At 47.5% G+C, this 19,921-nt stretch overlaps 1 protein-coding gene across 3 annotated transcripts in view; it reads left to right on the plus strand.

Annotated features, from left to right (window-relative positions):
• The window catches only part of KIF20B (kinesin family member 20B), a 190,227-nt gene that overhangs the window by 92,644 nt on the left and 77,662 nt on the right, over nucleotides 1-19,921 (plus strand). For all 3 annotated transcript variants that reach the window (XM_077258943.1, XM_077258940.1, XM_077258941.1), the window contains exons 15-18: nucleotides 8,111-8,270; nucleotides 15,751-15,958; nucleotides 18,483-18,544; nucleotides 18,638-18,757. In XM_077258943.1, the coding sequence (XP_077115058.1) occupies nucleotides 8,111-8,270; nucleotides 15,751-15,958; nucleotides 18,483-18,544; nucleotides 18,638-18,757 (550 nt within the window). The remainder of the gene's footprint in view (nucleotides 1-8,110; nucleotides 8,271-15,750; nucleotides 15,959-18,482; nucleotides 18,545-18,637; nucleotides 18,758-19,921) is intronic.

Genomic DNA, 19,921 nt, shown 5'->3' on the forward strand with positions numbered 1-19,921 from the left:
CCCCTCCTTCCCAGAGCCATAACTTTTATTTTGCCGTCAATATGGCCATGTGAGGGCTTGTTTTTTGCGGGACTAGTTGTACTTTTGAACGACACATTAAAACATTTAAATAGGATGTCACCCCGGGGTGTCAACACTTATTGGCTGAATAGGACAAACATGATTAGAGCAGTTGTCCTCCCAGCATGTTTCACCGCGTGTGCAGCATCATTAGGGCATGGGACAATGGCGCGAATGCCAATAAGTGCTGACACCCCAGGGTGTCATCCTATTTTAATGTCCTAACATATCTAAAGGACTAATATAATATTTAGGCAGATAAGGGACAATATTTTAATTCACTTTTTTGTGCACCCTCAATCTTTTAAGTGTTAATTAAACCATATAAATTTACTTTCTCCTACGCCTCATTGGGGGACACAGGACCATGGGTGTTATGCTGCTGCCAATAGGAGGACAATAAGTAATACAGAAAGAATAGCTCCTCCTCTGCAGTATACACCCTCCTGCTGGCTTCAAGTGAACCAGTTCTTGCTTAGTGTCTGTAGGAGGCACTTGGGTCTGCTTTCAGACCCCACCGTTTTTATTTTTATTCTATTTTTTCCCTGAACGGAGCGAATGGGGGCGGCGGATCCTTTTTAGGTTCCGATCTCCCCCGAACCATCAACAGGCAAGAACGCGGAGCGTTCCTCCCTGTACCCTTTCCTGCACCCTTGGATGCCAGCCCTGAGCTCACTTTACGGGCGACGGTTCCTTCACCATCCAATCTACCCCCCCTCCATAGCAGGCGACCACATGGAGTAGCCCTCCATTTACCTCTCCTGGAGCCAGGTGCATAGCCGGACATGATGTTTATGGCGTCCGTGCAGCTCCCCACTGCATCACCACTGTTATAGCGGATGATGGAAGGCAGTAGAAGCTCTCCAACCCCTCCCTGATTATGGCGACGGTGGATTGAGCACCGGCCCACCGCATCTACCGTGAGTACACTTGCGGGGCCGAGGCGTGGGGGGTCCTGGTTCCTGGGATAAGGGAGGTCCGCAGATATCTTAGAGCCCGGATCCGTGGGTCACATCGGTCCGCACAAATAGCGGTCGCTGCAGGCCGCAAGCTTAAAATTTAGCCCTCGGCTTTTTCTCTCTTCCAGGCCGGAACGTTGGCTCCGCCCACCGGCAGTTACCGCCTCCCACTCTCTCTGGCGCTTCTCGTTCTGCGAGAAGCGCCTTCTCTTCCTGATCTCGGCGGCCATCTTTGGACACCCACAGGGCTGATGCTGCAGCGTTGCTCCAGCGTTTTGAATTACAGCTTCAGGGATTAGCATTTTCTGTGGACATTGCGGACCTCCCCCGGAGACTCAAGACACAGGACCTGGGTAAGCTGCAGAAACCTAGCTTAACCCTTCCCCTGCTAATAAGCGCTCTCCTCAAGGCTACACTATGTCTCAATCAAAGCCTAACAAAAACCCACACTGTGTTTTTTGCTGCTTGTACCTCTTGTAAGGTATCTCTACCCCGGGGTCACAATACTGCGTTATGCTCAGCTTGTGAACCGGTGACTGCTCAGGAACCACCTGTTACTGATACCGAACCCATTGAGCCTAGTCCCCCTGAGTGGGCTATCTCCCTTACCCGGTCTATGGCATCCCTGGCCAAAGCGTTAGACTTGTTCTGAGACCCTTTCTCTAACCAGGGCACTCTTACGAGACCCTTCCTCTAACCAGGGCACTCTTACGGACATCGCTTCCGATGATCAGAACCCCTTGTACACTAGTGGTCATACCTTACCAAGGAGCTCTCGCTCTTCCAGGAAAAGGACTCATGCCTTGTCCCCAGACCATCACTGGGAATCGGGTTCTGAGAGTTCCATTTCTCACTCCCCCTCCCTTGGGGTTAGTAGAGAACCTGTCTCAGAGGACGATTCTGACACGTTCCTAGATCAGGAATTTCAACACGATCAGGAGACTCTCGACTCTCTCATTGAGTCAATAAACAAGGCTCTGAAGCTAGATGAGGAACCTTTATCTAAAACTGATCATGCTGTGTCCTTTAAGAGGACCAAGCGGGCTCACAGAGTGTTCGCCAATCATCCCAAATTTAAGGAAATCGTTGAATCTCATAGGATCGGTCCAGATAAACGCTTCACAGGGCAAAAGCCCATGGAGTCAAAATATCCCTTTGCTCCTGATCTAAGAAAAGAATGGTCACAGTCTCCTCCGGTAGATCGTCCAGTATCGCGCCTAGCTACTAAATCTATTTTATCCTCTTCAGAGGGCCCCTCGATTAAAAACCCCACCGATCGTCAGATCGACAATATGGCTCGTTCAGCTTTTGAAGCCTCAGCAGCCGCACTCTTTCCATCTTTTGCCGCTACGTGGGTGGCTAAGGCTATGACCCATTGGGCTGAGGTCTTGTCTTCAGCTGTTTGGATACCAATCTTCCCCCCCCCCCCGAGGTACCAGACCTTGCTACTCAGCCATAGCTGGGGATTTTCTAGTGACCGCGTCTCTGGATGCTGCTGACTGCGCTTCTCAAGCAGCAGCAGAGGCCATCACCATTCGGAGGTCCTTATGGCTCAGGGACTGGCATGCGGATTCTGCTTCCAAAAAGTCATTGACTTCTTTACCATATCAGAGCGGTCGCCTTTTTGGTGAAAAACTCGATCAATTAATTTCTGACGCCACTGGAGGGAAGAGGAAATTTCTCCCACAGCAGAGGCCCTTTCGGAACCAGCAACAGCGGGCTTGGTCCTGATTTATTTATTTTTTTTTGTTCCAACTCAAATTGGTCCTCTACTTCCACATCTTCCGTACCCGGCCGGGCACAACGTAGGGATAGAGGTCCCCAGACTTTTCTTACAAACCTTCCCCTTCATGGAGAGGCAGGCCTAGGCAGTCATTATCCAGGGGGTCCAGACTGGGCAGATCTCCCACACAATGACTCCCTGTGGTATCCGGAGGACACCCTCAAAGTAGGCGGCCGCCTGCTTTCCTTCAGCGACGCGTGGCTCTCGGTTGTTCGGTCCGCGACCTAGTGTCCTCCGGATACAAGATAGAATTCTCCTCTCTTCCACCAAATCGTTTTTTCCTGTCTTCTCCTCCCAGGGCAAAGGCATCAGCGTTCTTCCAAGCCATAAGCTCTCTAAAGGAAGACGGGGTTATCCCGGTCCCTCAAAGCAAAAGGTTTCAAGGTTTTTATTAAAACCTGTTCATTGTTCCAAAGAAGGATGGTACAGTATGGCCCATACTGGACCTAAAACTGCTATACAAGTTCGTCAGGGTACGACGGTTCCGAATGGAATCGCTTCGTTCTGTCAACGCCTCCATGGAAAAAGGAGAGTTCCTGGCGTCTATAGACATCCAGGGCGCGTACCTCCACCTTCCAATTTTCCCTTCTCAACAGGGGTTCCTTCGCTTCGCAGTTCAGAAACAACACTTCCAATTCGTTGCTTTGCCCTTCGGCCTCGCCACCGCCCCTAGGGTATGTACCAAGGTCATGGCGGCCGCCGTGGCCATCCTTCACACCCGAGGCGTGGTGGCGCTACCGTATCTAGACGATATCCTCATCAAAGGCCCCTCTTTCCGTGCCTGCAAGGAGGCTGTGAACATTACAATAGATTCTCTTTCTCGCCTGGGTTGGATGATAAACGTCAAAAAATCTTCCCCAGTACCGGCTCAGCGAATTTCCTTTCTAGGAATGATACTAGACTCGTCCCAGGGGTTGGTTTTTCTTCCCCCGGAAAAGATCTCAGCCTTACAGCAGGAAGCTCCGAAGCTCTCTCAACCTCGCCCTCACTCTCTGCACTTCAGTATGAGAGTCCTCGGCGGGATGGTAACAGCCATGGAGGTGGTTCCATTTGCCCAATTACACCTCTGTCCCTTACAGCATGCCCTCCTGGCTGTTTGGGACAGGAACCTGATCTCCCTCGACCGGCGGTTCTTCCTTCCCCAGCGAGTCACAGTCTCTCAGGTGGTGGACATTGAAGTCCTCCCTGAATCAAGGGAAGTCTTTTCTTCCAGTACATTGGCTAGTTTTGACAACAGATGCCAGTCTTCTAGGCTCGGGAGCGGTGTTCCTACATCACACTGCTCAGGGCCGCTGGTCACTTCAGGAATCACGCCTTCCGATCAACATCTTAGAAATTCAGGCAATCAGGTTAGCTCTTCTCCAATTCCATCCATTCCTGGCGGGTTGTCCCATCGGGATTCAGTCCAACAAACATACATCAACCGACAGGGGGGAACCCGCAGCATGGCAACCATGAGCGAGGTAGGCTACATTCTCCGTTGGGCCGAGAAACGCTCATTAATTTCTGCGGTTCACATCCCGGGAGTGGACAATTGGGAGGCCTCGACTCCGGGAAGTGGTCTCTCCATCCGGAGATCTTCCACCTGATTTGCCTTGTTGGGGAACTCCGGATGTGGACCTTATGGCCTCACGGCTAAATTCCAAAGTTCCCGACTTCATAGCTCGGTTCCACGATCCAGCAGCCATCGGGGCAGATGCACTCGTACTCCCGTGGCATCATTTTCGGCTTCCGTACATATTTCCCCCGCTCCCCTTACTGCCGAGAGTCATCAAGAAGATCAGAGCAGAGGGAGTACCAATATTCCTGATTGCGCCAGATTGGCCGTGCCGGGCGTGGTACGCGGAACTAGTTCAACTAGTCACCGATGTTCCCTGGCGATTACCGAATCGCGCAGACCTGCTTTCACAGGGCCCCATTCACCACCAGAACTCCGAGGCCCTGTGTTTGATGGCATGGCCGTTGAGTCCTGGGTTCTAACCCAGGCTGGTTTCTCTCCGGAAGTCATCTCTACCATGATCAGTGCTAGAAAGCCTATGTCTATGCGCATTTATCATCGCACTTGGATACCTTCTTTTCCTGGTGCAACGACCGTGGACGTTCTCCTCTTAAATTTTCCATTACTTTCGCCCTCGAATTTTTACAAACGGGTTTGGACTTAGGTCTCGCCCTTAGTTCTCTCAAGGGGCAGATTTCAGCCCTGTCCGTTCTGTTCCAACGCAGGATTGCCAACAGATTACAAGTGAAGTCCTTCATTCAGGGAGTCTCCCATAGGGTGCCGCCCTATAAGATGCCGTTGGAACCATGGGACCTTAATCTGGTCCTCGGAGTCTTGCAAGAAGCTCCTTTTGAACCTATACAGGAGGTTTCCCTGTCCTTTCTTTCATGGAAGGTTGCCTTCCTGGTTGCAGTCACGTCCATTTGACGAGTCTCAGAGCTGGCGGCTTTGTCTTGTCAAGTTCCGTTCCTGAATTTTCATCAGGATAAGGTGGTTTTGAGAACATCCCCGTCTCTTTTGCCAAAAGTTGTCTCATCCTTCCATCTCAATCAGGAGATTATCTTGCCGTCACTCTGTCCGGCACCAGTACATCGCATCGAGAAGTCCCCCCACACACTGGATTTAGTGAGAGCTCTCAAGAGATAAGTCTCGCGGACGGTGTCTTTCCGCAGGTCAGATGCCCTGTTTGTGCTCCCGGAAGGGCCAAGGAAGGGGTTTCCCGCTTCCAAGGCGACCATAGCCAAATGGATTCGTTCAGCTATTCTGGAGTCCTACTGAGTCAGAGGTTATCCTGTCCCAGCAGGGATTAAGGCTCATTCTACTCAGTCAGTGGGTGAGTCTTGGGCCATCCGGCACCAAACTTCGGCAGCACAAGTTTGCAGAGCTGCGACCTGGTCCAGTCTGCATACGTTTACAAAACATTACCATATTCATTCTCGGGCCTCGGCAGATGCGACCGTCGGCAGATGAATTTTGCCGCATCTGTGACCTGTGGGTACAAGGAGCAATTACAGTTGATTGTTCCCCACCCAGGGACTGCTTTAGGACGTCCCATGGTCCTGTGTCCCCCAATGAGGCGTAGGAGAAACAGGGATTTTTGTGTACTCACCGTAAAATCCTTTTCTCCGAGCCAATCATTAGGGGACACAGCACCCACCCTGTTAGCGTAACTGCTTTGGTTTTCTGTGTTGGCTTGGTTTTGACATAGTTCATCCTGGTTAAGCTCCTACTGCTTTGTTACCGAACTGGTTCACTTGGAGCCTGCAGGAGGGTGTATACTGCAGGGGAGGAGCTATTCTTTCTGTATTACTTAGTGTCCTCCTAGTGGCAACAGCATAACACCCATGGTCCTGTGTCCCCCAATGATTGGCTCGGAGAAAAGGATTTTACGGTGAGTACACAAAAATCCGTGTGTTATAGAGAGGGATTTTTGGGAATGATACATTTATCCCTCCAAAACCATTTTTCCTCCTTACTTTTTGGTTTACTATACTACGTCCTGTCAACCAGGTCACAACAGCGGATCTGGAGCTCTTGGTTTATCTAGTACAGTGGGTACGGAAAGTATTCAGACCCCTTTACATTTTTCGCTCTTTGATTCATTGCAGCTATTTGGTAAATTTAAAAAAAAAATCATTTTTTTTACAATAATGTACTCTGCACCCCGTCTTGCTTGACTGAAATATCACATGGTCATAAGTATTCAGACCCTTTGCTCAGACACTCATTCTTAAGACACATGCTGTCCATTTCCTTGTGATCCTCCTTGAGATGGTTCTACTTGTTCATTGGAGTCCAGCTGTGTTTAATTAAACTGATAGGACTTGATTTGGAAAGGCACACACCTGTCTATATAAGACCTCACAGCTCACAGTGCATGTCAGACCAAATGAGAATCATGAGGTCAAAGGAACTGGCCAAGGAACTCAGAGACAGAATTGTGGCAAGACACAGATCTGGCAAAGGTTACAAAAGAATTTCTGCAGTACTCAAGGTTCCCAAGAGCACAGTGGCCTCCATAATCCTTAAATGGAAGAAGTTTGGGACCACCAGACTTTTTCCTAGACCTGGACGTCCAGCCAAACTGAGCAGTCGTGAGAGAAGAGCCTTGGTGAGCGAAGTAAGGAAGAACCCCAAGATCACTGTGGCTGAGCTCCAGAGATGCAGTAGGCAGATGGGAGAAAGTTCCACAAAGTCGTCTATCACCGCAGCCCTCCACTAGTCAGGCTTTTATGGCAGAGTGGTCCGATGGAATCCTCTCCTCAGTGCAAGACATATGAGACTATGAGAAATAAGATTCTTTGGTCTGATGATACGAAGATAGACCTTTTTGGTTATAAATTCTAAGCGGTATGTGTGGAGAAAACCAGGCACTGCTCATCACCTGACCAATACAATCCCAACAGTGAAACGTGGTGGCAGCATCGTGCTATGGGGGTGTTTTTCAGCTGCAGGGTTAGGACATTGAAGGAAACATGAATACAGCCCAGTACAGAGATATCCTGGATGAAAACCTCTTCCAGAGTGCTCTGGACCTCAGACTTGGCCAAAGGTTCACCTTCTAACAAGACAATGACCCTAAGCACACAGCTAAAATAACAAAGAAGTGGCTTCAGAACAACTGTGACCATTCTTGACTGGCCCAGCCAGAGCCCTGACCTAAACCCAATTGAGCATCTCTGGAGAGACCTGAAAATGGCTGTCCATCAACGTTCACCATCCAACCTGACGGAACTGGAGAGGATCTGCAAGGAAGATGGCAGAGGATCCCCAAATCCAGGAGTGAAAAACTTGTTGCATCATTCCCAAGAAGACTCATGGCTGTACTAGCTCAATAGGGTGCTTCTACTCAATACTGGGCAAAGGGTCTGAATACTTATGACCATGTGATATTTGTTTTTCTTTTTAAGTAAATTTGCAAAAATTTCTATATTTCTGGGGTTTTTTCAGTCAAGATGGGGTGCAGAGTGCACATTAATGAGAAAAAAATGAAATTCAACTTTTTTGAATTTACCAAATGATTGCAATGAAAGAGTGAAAAATGTAAAAGGGTCTGAATGCTTTCCGTACCCACTGTACATTCTGGGACAGGTTTCTGTCAGTGCACAGGATGGCGACCAGTTTAGTTTGCCTTAGTAATTGCCTCTTTATACAAAATGAATGTGACTTGCTGATTAAAGGTCTTCAAGAATTTAGTTGTTATGCCATTTTATTGATTTTGTTTTCTTTTAAAGAGGTTCTCGAGGAATAGCAAAAAGTATATATACTGATTATAGATGGATAAAGATACATAATTCTATATTTTTCTAGTGAACGTTTGCAAAAGGAAAAAGAGCTGTTAGAAGAACGTTGTGAAGAAAGAATGGAGATCTTTCGGGATTTAGTGAGAAAATGTTCTAATGAAGAAGTTGAGGAGGAGGTGGAGGAAGATACCAAAGAACCAAGCAGTGTGACGGAGGTTGCCGTTCAGGTGTGCAATTTTTTGTAGTTTGTGAATTCTTCATGATGGCTGAGCAGACTGGGCCTAAAAGTAGTGTCTGTGACGGCCACTGGTTTTCCCTTCTCTGTGCGCTTTTTGATGAGCTGAGGCCATTAGCGACCTTTAGGGCTGTGTGCACACGTTGAGTAAATGGATGCAGAAATTTGTGCACCATTTCTGCATCTCTTGGCTGCAAAAATGCGCATTTTTTATTTGAGTGAAGTCAATGGTGAAAAACACACAGAGAATTGACATGCTGCAAATTATTTTCTGCACCAAATCTGTAAGTCACAAATAAGCAAGGTGTGCATTATTCTCCTTGCAGGCATCAGACTTGCTTCATGTTTTGCTAGGAAATCTGCATGGCAAAATCTGCAACGTGTACAGGCTCCTAGGTTGGGTTCACGCATTGCGTTTTCTCCTTCGCCTCATTGGGGACACAGACCGTGGGTGTATGCTGCTGCCTCCAGGAGGCTGACACTAAGTATTACAAATGAAGTTAGCTCCTCCCCTGCAGTATACACCCTCCTGCTCCCAGAGAACCAGTTCTTGCTTAGTGTCCGTAGGAGGCACACGGCCGGGTCTGCTATTCAGACCCAAAACTCTTTATTATTTTACTTTTCAATTTTGATTACCGTATAAGCCGAGATTTTCAGCCCAAATTTTTGGGCTGAAAGTGCCCCTCTCGGCTTATACTCGAGTCATAATCGGCGGGTGAGGGGGATAGAGGTCTGTCGCATACTCACCTAGTCCCGGCGCTCCCCCTGCCCGTCCCACTGTCTTCGGTGCCGCAGCTCGTCCCCTGTTCAGTGGTCACGTGGGACCGCTCATTAAAGTTATGAATATGGACTCCACTCCCATAGGGGTGGAGCCGCATATTCATTCCTCTAATCAGCGGTAACGGTGACCGCTGACAGAGGAAGAGGCTGCGGCACCCGGAGACCAGCTGTCCGGGATAAGGAGCCAGGGACGCCGGGAGCAGGTAAGTATGTCATAGTTACCTGTCCACGTTCCACACGCCGGGCGCCGCTCAGTCTTCCCGTCCTCTTGCTCTGACTGTTCAGGTCAGAGGGCGCGATGACGTCCATCTATGGGACCATAATGAACGGTGCAGAGCATTATATATGGCACAGCTTTATGTGGAGCATCTATGGGGCCATAATGAACGGTATGGAGCATCTATTTTTATTTTTGAAATTCACCGGTAGCTGCTGCATTTTCCACCCTAGGCTTATACTCGAGTCAATAAGTTTTCCCAGTTTATTGTGGCAAAATTAGGGGGGTCGGCTTATACTCGAGTATATACGGTACCTTTTTTTTATTTAGATTTTTTTTTTCTACGGACAAATGGGGTGACAGATCCTTTCAAGGTTCCGATCTCACCGAACCATCAACAGGCATGCACAGAGACTGTGCCACTTCTGAGCTGATTCTTAGGGGCGACAGGCCCCTTCAAGGACACCGATATCCCCGCACCATCAACAGACAAGCACATGGAGTGTCGCCTCCACGTATCCTCTTCTTCAGCCAGGCCTAATGCCGGACAACTGGCCCTGTCCACCCGGGGGCTGAACTCCATGGATGTACAGAGCCCCCCCCCCCTCTCTTCGGCGTCCGAGCAGCCCCCACTGTCCCACCACTGTTAGAGCGGATGGCACAAGGAGGCGGACGGTCCTTCTCCATCTCCCTAACAAAGGGATGGTGGATTGAGGTTTATCCCTCTATCCCTGCACCGTCCACGCTGCAATACCTGACCTGCAGCAGAACAATAGAGTGCGCTCGCTTTCCTGAAACCCAGTCATCCGCGGCGCCTCCATGCTGGGACACGCACCGATGGTGAGTGGATCCAGTCAGCGGTGGGCCTCTGCAGTGGGATATTCACATGCTGACAGGCAGCCTCAGCCATAGCTTCCCTGTGGCCCACCTCCCTGAGGTAACGCTCCGGCCGGCTGCAAAAATGTAGCCCCCGGCTTCAGCCGATGTGTAGGCCGCATCCCGGAAGCCGCGCCCGCACTATGGCGTGCTAAGGTGGCTCCGCCCACTTTTCTGGCGCTTCTCACCTGGCACGGGAGCGATCGTTTTTTTTTCTCTGCCACCACCAACGCCCCCTTACTTCTACCCCTGGTATTGCTCCCACCTGCAGAAATTTATGCCCCGGCTTGGGCCTATTCCTGGAAGTCACAAGGCTCCGCCCACATTGTGGCTGTGGCTCCGCCCCCCAAATTGGCGCCTCTCGCTCTCTGCGAGACTTTACCTCCTCTGCAACTCCCGTGGCCATCTTGGTCCACTCGGCTGGCTCGCACAGGGGCGACGGATTTTCATTAAAGGGGCACAACGACTCTGCAACATCAGTACCCGGGTAAAGAAGTACTGCTCTCTCCCCCTGCATTTTCCCCCTGTAGTGTTTCCCTGGTCTTAGGCCGGTTTCACATTAGCGTTTGTAGCAGCTGCGGACTTCCTCCGTGAAGCCCCGCCCTCGGCCGCACTTCCGCCACTAGCTCCGCCTACTTCTGCATGCGGCCTGTGTACCTATCTTTAACATTAGGTACGCAGGTCGTGCCGCTGTATGCGGATGCTTCCGCATGCGTCGTTTTGACGATGCGGCGACCAGCGTAGAACGCAGCTTGTAGCAATTTCTTTTTTTTTTTCCGCATCGTCAAAATGACGCATGCGGAAGCATCCGCATACTGCGGCACGGCCTGCGTACCTAATGTTAAAGATAGGTACAAAGGCCGCATGCCGACTGCATGCAGAAATAGGCGGAGCTAGCGGCCGAGGGTGGGGCTTCAAGGAGGAAGTCCGCAGCTGTTACAAACGCTAGTGTGAAACTAGCCTTAAAGGCACATGACCAGTATTTCCCTGGTCTTAAAGGCACATGACCAGTATTTCCTGGTCTGTTTATTGTATTGGGGAGAGTGCAATAAGGGAATTGGTGCAATTTCAATAGTTTTTGCTGCTTCATTGGTGAGCATACCATAAGGAGGGGACCTTTAAAAAGGATAGTGAGTTTGTGTGTCACTGGTCTCTCCTGTTTGATTTACTAAGCATGCTGTATCTTCTATTTGCTGCTTTGATATACAATGGATATTATGAGGGATATAATCCCTGAGTGCACCAATATCTGTTTGTGGGATCTTGATTCAGAGGCATTTATATACCATCCAGATTTCAGATAAGATTCCACTATTATTGTTCATTGTATTGGGGAGAGTGTAATAAGGGAATTGGTGCAATTTCAATAGTCTTTGCCGCTTCATTGGCGAGCATACTTTGAGGGGACCTTAAAAAGTACTTTCAGTCTGAGTGTCACTGGTCTCTTTGGTTGATTTTATTAAGCATGTTGTATCTTCTATTTGCTGCTTTGATATACAATAGATAATATTAGGGATATACATCCCTAAGTGCACCATTATCTGTTTGTGGGATCTTGATTCACTATCCGTCCCGATCACTCACTAAGTTTATTTACCTCACTTTTTGCTCTTATTATTCTTTTTATTTTCTTGAGAGCAGAGAGGGATATTCCTAAGGGAAAGTGAGGGTGAGTCAACGAGAGCGGGGGCGCCACATTGCGTATTTATCTAGGGTGCCAACCTCCGCAGTCAGGTAGGGATGGTTTGATTAGGGTGAGTAGAGGGAGGACTAGATTAGGCTTTATCGTGCCTCCCCCCACCACTGAATCATGTTCAGATTTATCTGGTTTCCTAGCCGGAGACCTTAACTACTTTGATTCACAACAGTAACCTTTTCCCGAAGACAGTGCAGCTGGCCAATCAAATCTCTTGAGCGGGAGACTATGTGGTTCACGCCTCTTTGATGCGGCTAGTTGCGTGGCGCTGTCAGCAGCAAATGCCATTGCATTCAGAAGGGCATTATAGCTCGGAGAATGGAAGCGTACTCTGCGTTCAAAACTCCTCTGACATCACTCCCTTACCAGAGTGGTCGGTTATTTGGTGAGAAGTTGGGAGCGTTCCCCACGCAGTAACAAAGGATCACATGTTTCCTATAAACCCAACCAGCAGTGGAAGAGTTGTCCAAAACAGTCTAGAGCTGAGGGATCTTGGTCCCAAAAAGAGGACGGAAAAGTAAGATCGATCCTGGACCTCAAACTTCTAACAAGCTTGACAAGGTCTTCCTTCTCTGGATCGAGTTCCTCCGTTCGGCCATTACCTCAATGGAAAAAGGTGGAGTTTCTGGCATCCTTGACATTCGGGGTGTTTACCTCCACATTCCAATTTTTCACAAGTGTTCACAAGGGTCATGGCAGCTGTCATGTCCATCTTGCACCCTCGGGGCGTGTTCGTCCTGCCCTATCCGGTCGACTTTCTAGCCATCCTTCTAGGACTGCACTGAGTCTGACTATATCACCTGTGATACCCTTTCTCACCTGGGCTAGCAGATAAACTTAGCTAAGTCTTCCTCATTTAAAGCCCAGCAGATATACTTTTTGAGGATGATCCTTGACCCTTCAACAGGGAGCTCGCACACTTGGTTACTCATCCCCCATTCCTTTCGATTTGCTATGAGGGTTCTGAGTAAGAATGGTGGCAGCAATGGAAGCAGTTCCCTTCGCTCCTCTTGTTTTCTGCAGGTTAGACAGGCTTTCAGAGGGTAGTCTCTGTGCTCCTTCCTCATCCAGGGGATATTTTTTCTCCCGGTTCAATGATTATTAGTGACTAACGATGCCAGTCTTCTGGCCTGGGGAGCGTCACCACACTGCTCAAGGCCCTCCGGTCATCTCGGGAATCCAGTCTCCTGATCATTGTTCTGGGGATCCGAGCGATACGGCTAGTCCTACAGCAGGTCCACTGCCTTCTGGTGGGTCACTCCATCCGGATTCAATCGGTTAACGCCACAGCTGTGCAATACGTCAGTCATCTAGGAGGTACCCGCAGCCAGGCTACCATGGCCGAGGTACCTAATATTCTCCGATGGGCCGAGATCAATCACTCGGTGATCTCGGCAGTACACATCCCAGGAGTAGAACTCTGGACGGCAGACTTCAGCCGTCAGGGTCTCGCCTCAAGTGAGTGGGAACTTCATTCGGAAGTCTTCCAACAGATCTGCCTTCACTGGAGCATTCCAGATGTAGATTGGATGGCATCCAGACTGCATGCCAATGTACTCTAGTTCATAGTTCGGTCTCGAGATCCAAAAGCCATCCCAGTTCATGCTCTGTTTCTTCCATGGTACCAGTTCCGTCACCCCTCTTCCACTACTTCCGAGAGTCTTTAGGAAGCGGAAAGGGTCCCAGTGATCCCTGAGCGATCTGCACTTTGTTTGCGGAGCTAGTACAACTCTTCGCCAATATTTTCTCTGGCGGTTCTCGGATCGTCCAGATCTGCTCTCCAGGAACTGGTTCTGACCCAGGTGCTCACAACAAGTTGTCAGTGACTAGTGCTCATAAGCCCGCCTCAGTACGCAGTTTGCTTGGGTCAGAGATCACGGACGCCTTTCCCCCTTTTTTAGTTTTCCTTCAAAACAATCTAGATTCAGGCCTGTTGCTCAGCTCCTTATAAGTCTAGATTTTAGCCTTTTCGGTCTTATTGCAACAAAACTGCAAATAGGGACTTTCTCGCAGGGACTTTTCCCATGCGGTTCTTCCCTATCACCTACCGTTAGATTTTTGGGACATTAATGGTCCTGGGGGGTCTTGCATTAGACTTCTTTTGATCCGGACAGACTTTACTGTCATGGAAGGTCGCCTTATTCTCTGCGGTCACGTCATTCAGGCGAGTCTTCAGAGCTAGCTGCTCTGTCCTTTCAGACTCTTTTCCTTAGTGCCATCAAGACAAGGTTGTCCTCATGCCGTCCTTGTCCCTTGTTACCAATGTGGTATTGTACGCCCTCTGTTACGAGGACATCGTTTTTCCCTCGTCGTCTTCGGCACCAGTCCACAAAACTGAACGGGTTCCCCATACTCTGGACGATGTGAGTGCTCTGAGAAGGTACGTATCGAGGATAGAGTCCTTCCGAAGGTTGGACACTTTATTTGGGCTTCGTGACGATTGCAGGAAGGTTTTAGCAGCTTCATCGACCATGTTAGGCTACGTTCACATTTGCGTTGTGCGCCGCAGCGTCGGCGACGCAACGCAAATGTAAACGCATGCACAACGCAGCCTTTTGTGACGCATGCGTCCACTTTTGCATGGTTTTGGGCGCAGAAAAAACTGCAACTTGCTGCGTCCTCTGCGCCCTGAACGCATGCGTCACAGTGACGCATGCGTCACAAAACGCAAGTGCAACGCATGTCCATGCGCCCCCATGTTAAATATAGGGACGCATGCGGCGACGCTGCAGCGCCCGACGCTGCGGCGCAGAACGCAAATGTGAACGTAGCCTTAGCCTGGTGTATTCGTTACTCCATCCAGGGGTCCTTTCGCATCAGAGGTCAGCCTATCCCAGCGGGTTTCAGGGCACTCCCCACTTCGTCGATAGTGGCTTCTTGGGCCATTAGGTGTCGGCAGAGCAGGTCGAGAAGGTTGCAGTTTCATCCTGTCCGTACACATTCTTGAAGCACTACAATATTCACACCCAGACTTCCGCAGATGTGTCTGGGCAGGTGGACTCTGCAGACTTCGGTTGCTCATTCTTAGATAGCGGTTACACAGGGCCTGATCAGTTGTGTTGTCCCCACCCAGGGACTGCTTTGGGACGTCCCATGGTCTGTGTCCCCCAATGAGGTGAAGGCGAAATGGGGATTTTTGTGTACTCACCGTAAAAATCCTTTTCTCCAAGCCAATCATTGGGGGACACCGCACCCACCCTGTTAATGGCTCTGTGCTTGTTCTGTAATTTGACATGTTATACCCTTATGTTATTATTGATCTCCTACTGCTTTTGCACTGAACTGGTTCTCTAAAAGCCGGGGTGTATACTGCAGGGGAGGAGCCTGGTGTCAGCCTCCTGGTGGCAGCAGCATACACCCATGGTCTGTGTCCCCCAATGATTGACTCGGAGAAAAGTATTTTATGGTGAGTACACAAAAATCCCTATTTTGTTCCTTTTTTTTTTGTTTGTAGATTTAACTGAACCTGAAGCAAAACCTGATGACCGTAAAGGAAATGAGAATCCTGAAGTGTCATGCACGTTACTTATTTTGGACTTGCAGATTTGGTGCACAAAATAATCTGCTGCATGTTAATTCTCTGTGCGTTTTGTCCTGCATTTTTCACCATGGACTCACATTTTTGCAGCTGCGGTTTTCCTAACAAGAAATGCAGAAATGGTGCAGAAATTTTACTCAGCGTCTGCACATACCTTTATGGGGTTTCTTTGCTCGTAGGAGAGTGTTATTGGTTTTAAGCTTGGCCTAAGGCAGAAATCATTGCATTAATACATGCCTGATCATTACTTTTCAACACACTTGGGATTTCTGACGCACTGTCCGGTATTTCATCTGTTTAGCAAAATTTTCATATGGAGACATTTTCATAAGTGACTGAGCGAGCATTGTTTTTTTCCACACCAGGTAGATGAGCTCAGCAGACCTCTTCAAGGATTCTTCTCTTCTATGCAGAGTGATTTGGCAGTAATCAAGAAGCAGGCAGTGGAGGCTCATCATCACATCGCAGCGATCCATGACAATCCAGAAGAATTTGCTGCATTTGAACAAAAATATAAACAGGTTACCAGTGATCTTTCTGAAGCTCAAGAGGAACTGAAAAGGAAATCTGCTGGTAAGTTGTCAGCACTTTTGAAGGGTTACAGTTCCGATCATCAGTCTCATCAGTCAGTCACTAACTTCGGGTTTGTGGTCTGAAGCGGCGTGTACGCGTTCCAGCTTCAGTGAGGCGCACTGCGCATGATCGCAAATACTTCTAATCATGCGCAGTGCGCCTCTCTGAAGCCCGCATACATGCACCTGGCTTCAGAGGATCAATGATAATGGGAAGAAGCCACCCACATGCACGAAGTTTAGCACTTTTCATGACGCTAGCGCTTGTAAGTTGTGTTGTCATGCCCACAGAGGCATGGAAACATGCTAAGTGGGCTAACAAGTCTGGCGACAGTAATGCTCCATCTGCTAGTCAAAGCCCTCATATCATAAACGGTCTTTAGAAATACTTCTTCCAAAGATCGGTTTGTGTGTAATGTAATACAGGGACTGTTAGGCAGGGGATTTATACAGGTGCATCTCACAAAATTAGAATATCATCAAAAAGTTAATTTATTTCAGTTCGTCAATACAAAAAGTGAAGCTCATATTATATAGTCATTACAGAGTGATCTACCGTATTTTTCCTACCATAAGATGCACTTTTTTCCTCCAAATTTAGGAGGAAAGTGTGGGTGCGTCTTATGGTAGGGATGTAGCATGTGGGGAGGGGGGCAGCAGGGAGTGGGATCACACTGTTATCCCACTTCAGTAGGCAGAAAAATGTCCCCCCTGATCAGCGCTGGGGAAACCATGTGGTCCCGATGATTAAGTGCAGTGAATATTCATTAGCTGCTTCCCCGCCCACCTATCAGCTGAGCAGTGAGCGGAGCAGCCATTGAATACTCCACTTAAGCAGGGAAACACATGGTTTCCTCAGCACTGGATTCCTGCAGCAGCTGGGGAGATCTGTGTGTCTGGGGGGAGGAGGAGGCAGCAGCAGCTGGGGAGATCTGTGTGTCTGGGGGAGGAGGAGGCGGCAGCAGCAGGGGCTAGAGGAGAGGAGATCGCTGCATATCTGCCTGGGCTGGACACTGAGTGCTGTGCACAAGGAGGACCTGTGTGATGTCAGAAGTGGGCGGGCTGGAGCATCACTTGGCAGCACAGAGCCCTCCCTCTTCTTGACATCATCACAGGTCCTTCAGACTCCCCACTAGAATCTGCAGGCTTCCTCTTATGACCTGTGCTGTGGAAAGGCAACAAGAGGGAGGGCTCTGTGTGTGCAGCCATGGGATGCTTTTACCTCACCACGGTGTGGCTGGCTGCCACAATTAAGAGGTTAGTCTTTACAACACACAATAAAGCACTCTGCCACTCCTGAAGGTGAACTATAACTCCCAGCATGTCATAGGATCTGCAGGACATGCTGGGAGTTATAGTTCTCCCATGGGATTTTAAAGCAGCCATCCAGTGTTATTTTGCAGTGCTGGAGTGGTGCTTTCAATATAAGCCCTGTGCCCCCATTCTTATACTCACCCTCCAGCATCTTCATATAGTACTTCACAGACACCACACTGGTCCCGCAGCTTCCAACATAATAACATACTATTATATATAATAACACCACAAATAATAGTATGTTATTTATGTTATTAAATATTTTACCACATTTTTTTGCTTCAAATATTTTTTTCCCTATTTTCCACCTCTAAAACCTGGGTGCGCCTTATAGTCCGGTGCATCTTATAGTCCGAAAAATACGGTATTTCAAGTGTTTATTTCTGTTAATGTTGATGATTATGACTTACCGCCAATGAAAACTCAAGTCATTATCTCAGTAAATTAGAATACTTTATAACACCAACTTGAAAAAATGATTTTAAGATCTGAAATGTTGGCCTACTGAAATGTATGTTCAGTAAATGCACTCAATACTTGGTCGGGGCTCCTTTTGCATCAATGCGGCGTGGCATGGAGGCGATCAGCCTGTGGCACTGCTGAGGTGTTATGGAAGCCCAGGTTGCTTTGATAGCAGTCTTCAGTTCGTCTGCATTGTGGGGTCTGGTGTCTCTCATCTTCCTCTTGACAATACTCCATAGATTCTCTATGGCGTTAAGGTCAGACCATTTTGCTGGCCAATCAAGCACAGTTATACTGTTTGCCAAAACTACCAATACCTGGTTTTACAATGTGGACAGGTGCCAAGTCCTGCTGGAGAATTACATTTACATCTCCAAAAAGCTTGTCGGCAGAGGAAAGCATGAAATGCTCTAAAATTTCCTGGTAGACGGCTGCGCTGACTTTGGTCTTGATAAAACACAGTGGACCTACCCCAGCAGATGACATGGCTCCCCAAACCATCACTGATTGTGGAAACTTTATACTAGACCTCAAGCTGCTTGGATTGTCTGTCTCGCCACTCTTCCTCCAGACTCTGGGACCTTGATTTCCAAATCCTAGTGTGAAGTATCCTCGATCAATGATGATTTTGGGTTACATTTTAAGACGTCATCATATCTATAGTAGGCAATTCAATGTATATGTATAGAGCTGGTTTCTGAGTGACTCAGTATTTAGCTCTTTCATGTGTAAATATATTTCTGCAGATCTGGAGAGTCAGACTAACCAGTGCACAAAAACCAGACTTCAGCTCGAAGAATCTGAAAAGGTAAGACTTATTCTCTGCACTACTCTAAATGCAGATCTCTCCTTCAGTAATTGTATAGTAACTTCTTTCAAATTTTTTTTTTTTCTTTTTAAGGCGCTGTTGACACAAAAACAACAAATTGAACAACTTATGGATATGACTCAGCAAAAGGACAGTGCGATTGAGAAGCTTAAAGATCTCATTTCTCATTGGGAGGCTAAATGTGAAGATTATGTAAGTAACCCTTGAAACTTTTTACTTAGAAGATAAAGAGAAGGAGCATCGTTTGTTATTGTTTTTAAACCATGGATTTTTATTTAGAGAAATGCCAAATATTAACAGAATATTGACAATAAAATAATTAAAGTTCAACATGACATTGAGTTCAGTATAATTCTTTGTTAACAAGATGGCCGTTTTACAATCATTTCTTAACACATTATTATGGGGGGGGACATAGTGTAGCGACAATAAATCTGTATTAAATGATATTCTGTATGTGAGATTTCAAAGTTATATAATAGTATTCAAATGAAAAAACAGCCAAATGTTAATTTTTTTTGAGAAATGGCAATATATTAGATGAGGTTATTTTTTCTGATTAAGCAGTTTTCTTTAATCAATGCAGTGATTTCCTCTGATGGAGGGCATTTACAGTTCTTGTACTATCACTGTAAGTATTTCATAGGGAAATATATATTCAAGTCAGTGGCAAGTAGCACTTGTTCTATTAACTTACAATTATTGGAATACCACAGATTTCAGATATTAGATGGTTTCCCATAGAAGTATGACTTCATTGCAGTTCCACCATATGTGTAACATATCTGCTTCGGTATCTGCGCATCTCCAACATACATCCGATGAGTTGTGGAAAATTTTGGATAATCCATACGGAGTAAAATGTCATCTATATAGCAATTTCCTCACATTCTCTAGGTGATTTCTACATTTATATTGGTTTCCATAAGCCGAGAGGGACATTTGCCATTGATCTTGTGTAAATGGACATTTTAGGTCTATTTCCCGTTTTCGAAGATATGTAGTTAGAGAAGGTCGTGTTTGCAAGCATACAGTTATAGCTTAATGATAATTCTTTAATTTTATATGCCAGATTAACCCCTTCATGACCTTGGGATTTTTCGTTTTTCCTTGTTCGTTTTTTGCTCCCCTTCTTCCCAGAGCCATAACTTTTTCTTATTTTTCTGTCAATATGGCCATGTGAGGGCTTATTTTTTGTGAAACAAGTTGTACTTTTGAACGACATCATTGGTTTTAGCATGTCGTGCACTAGAAAACGGGAAAAAAAATTCCAAGTGCGGTGAAATTGCAAAAAAAAGTGCAATCCCACACTTGTTTTTTGATTTGCTTTTTTACTAGGTTCATTAAATGCTAAAA

This window comes from Ranitomeya variabilis, chromosome 4, assembly GCF_051348905.1.
Source record: "Ranitomeya variabilis isolate aRanVar5 chromosome 4, aRanVar5.hap1, whole genome shotgun sequence".
In the NCBI taxonomy this organism is placed as follows: domain Eukaryota; kingdom Metazoa; phylum Chordata; class Amphibia; order Anura; family Dendrobatidae; genus Ranitomeya; species Ranitomeya variabilis.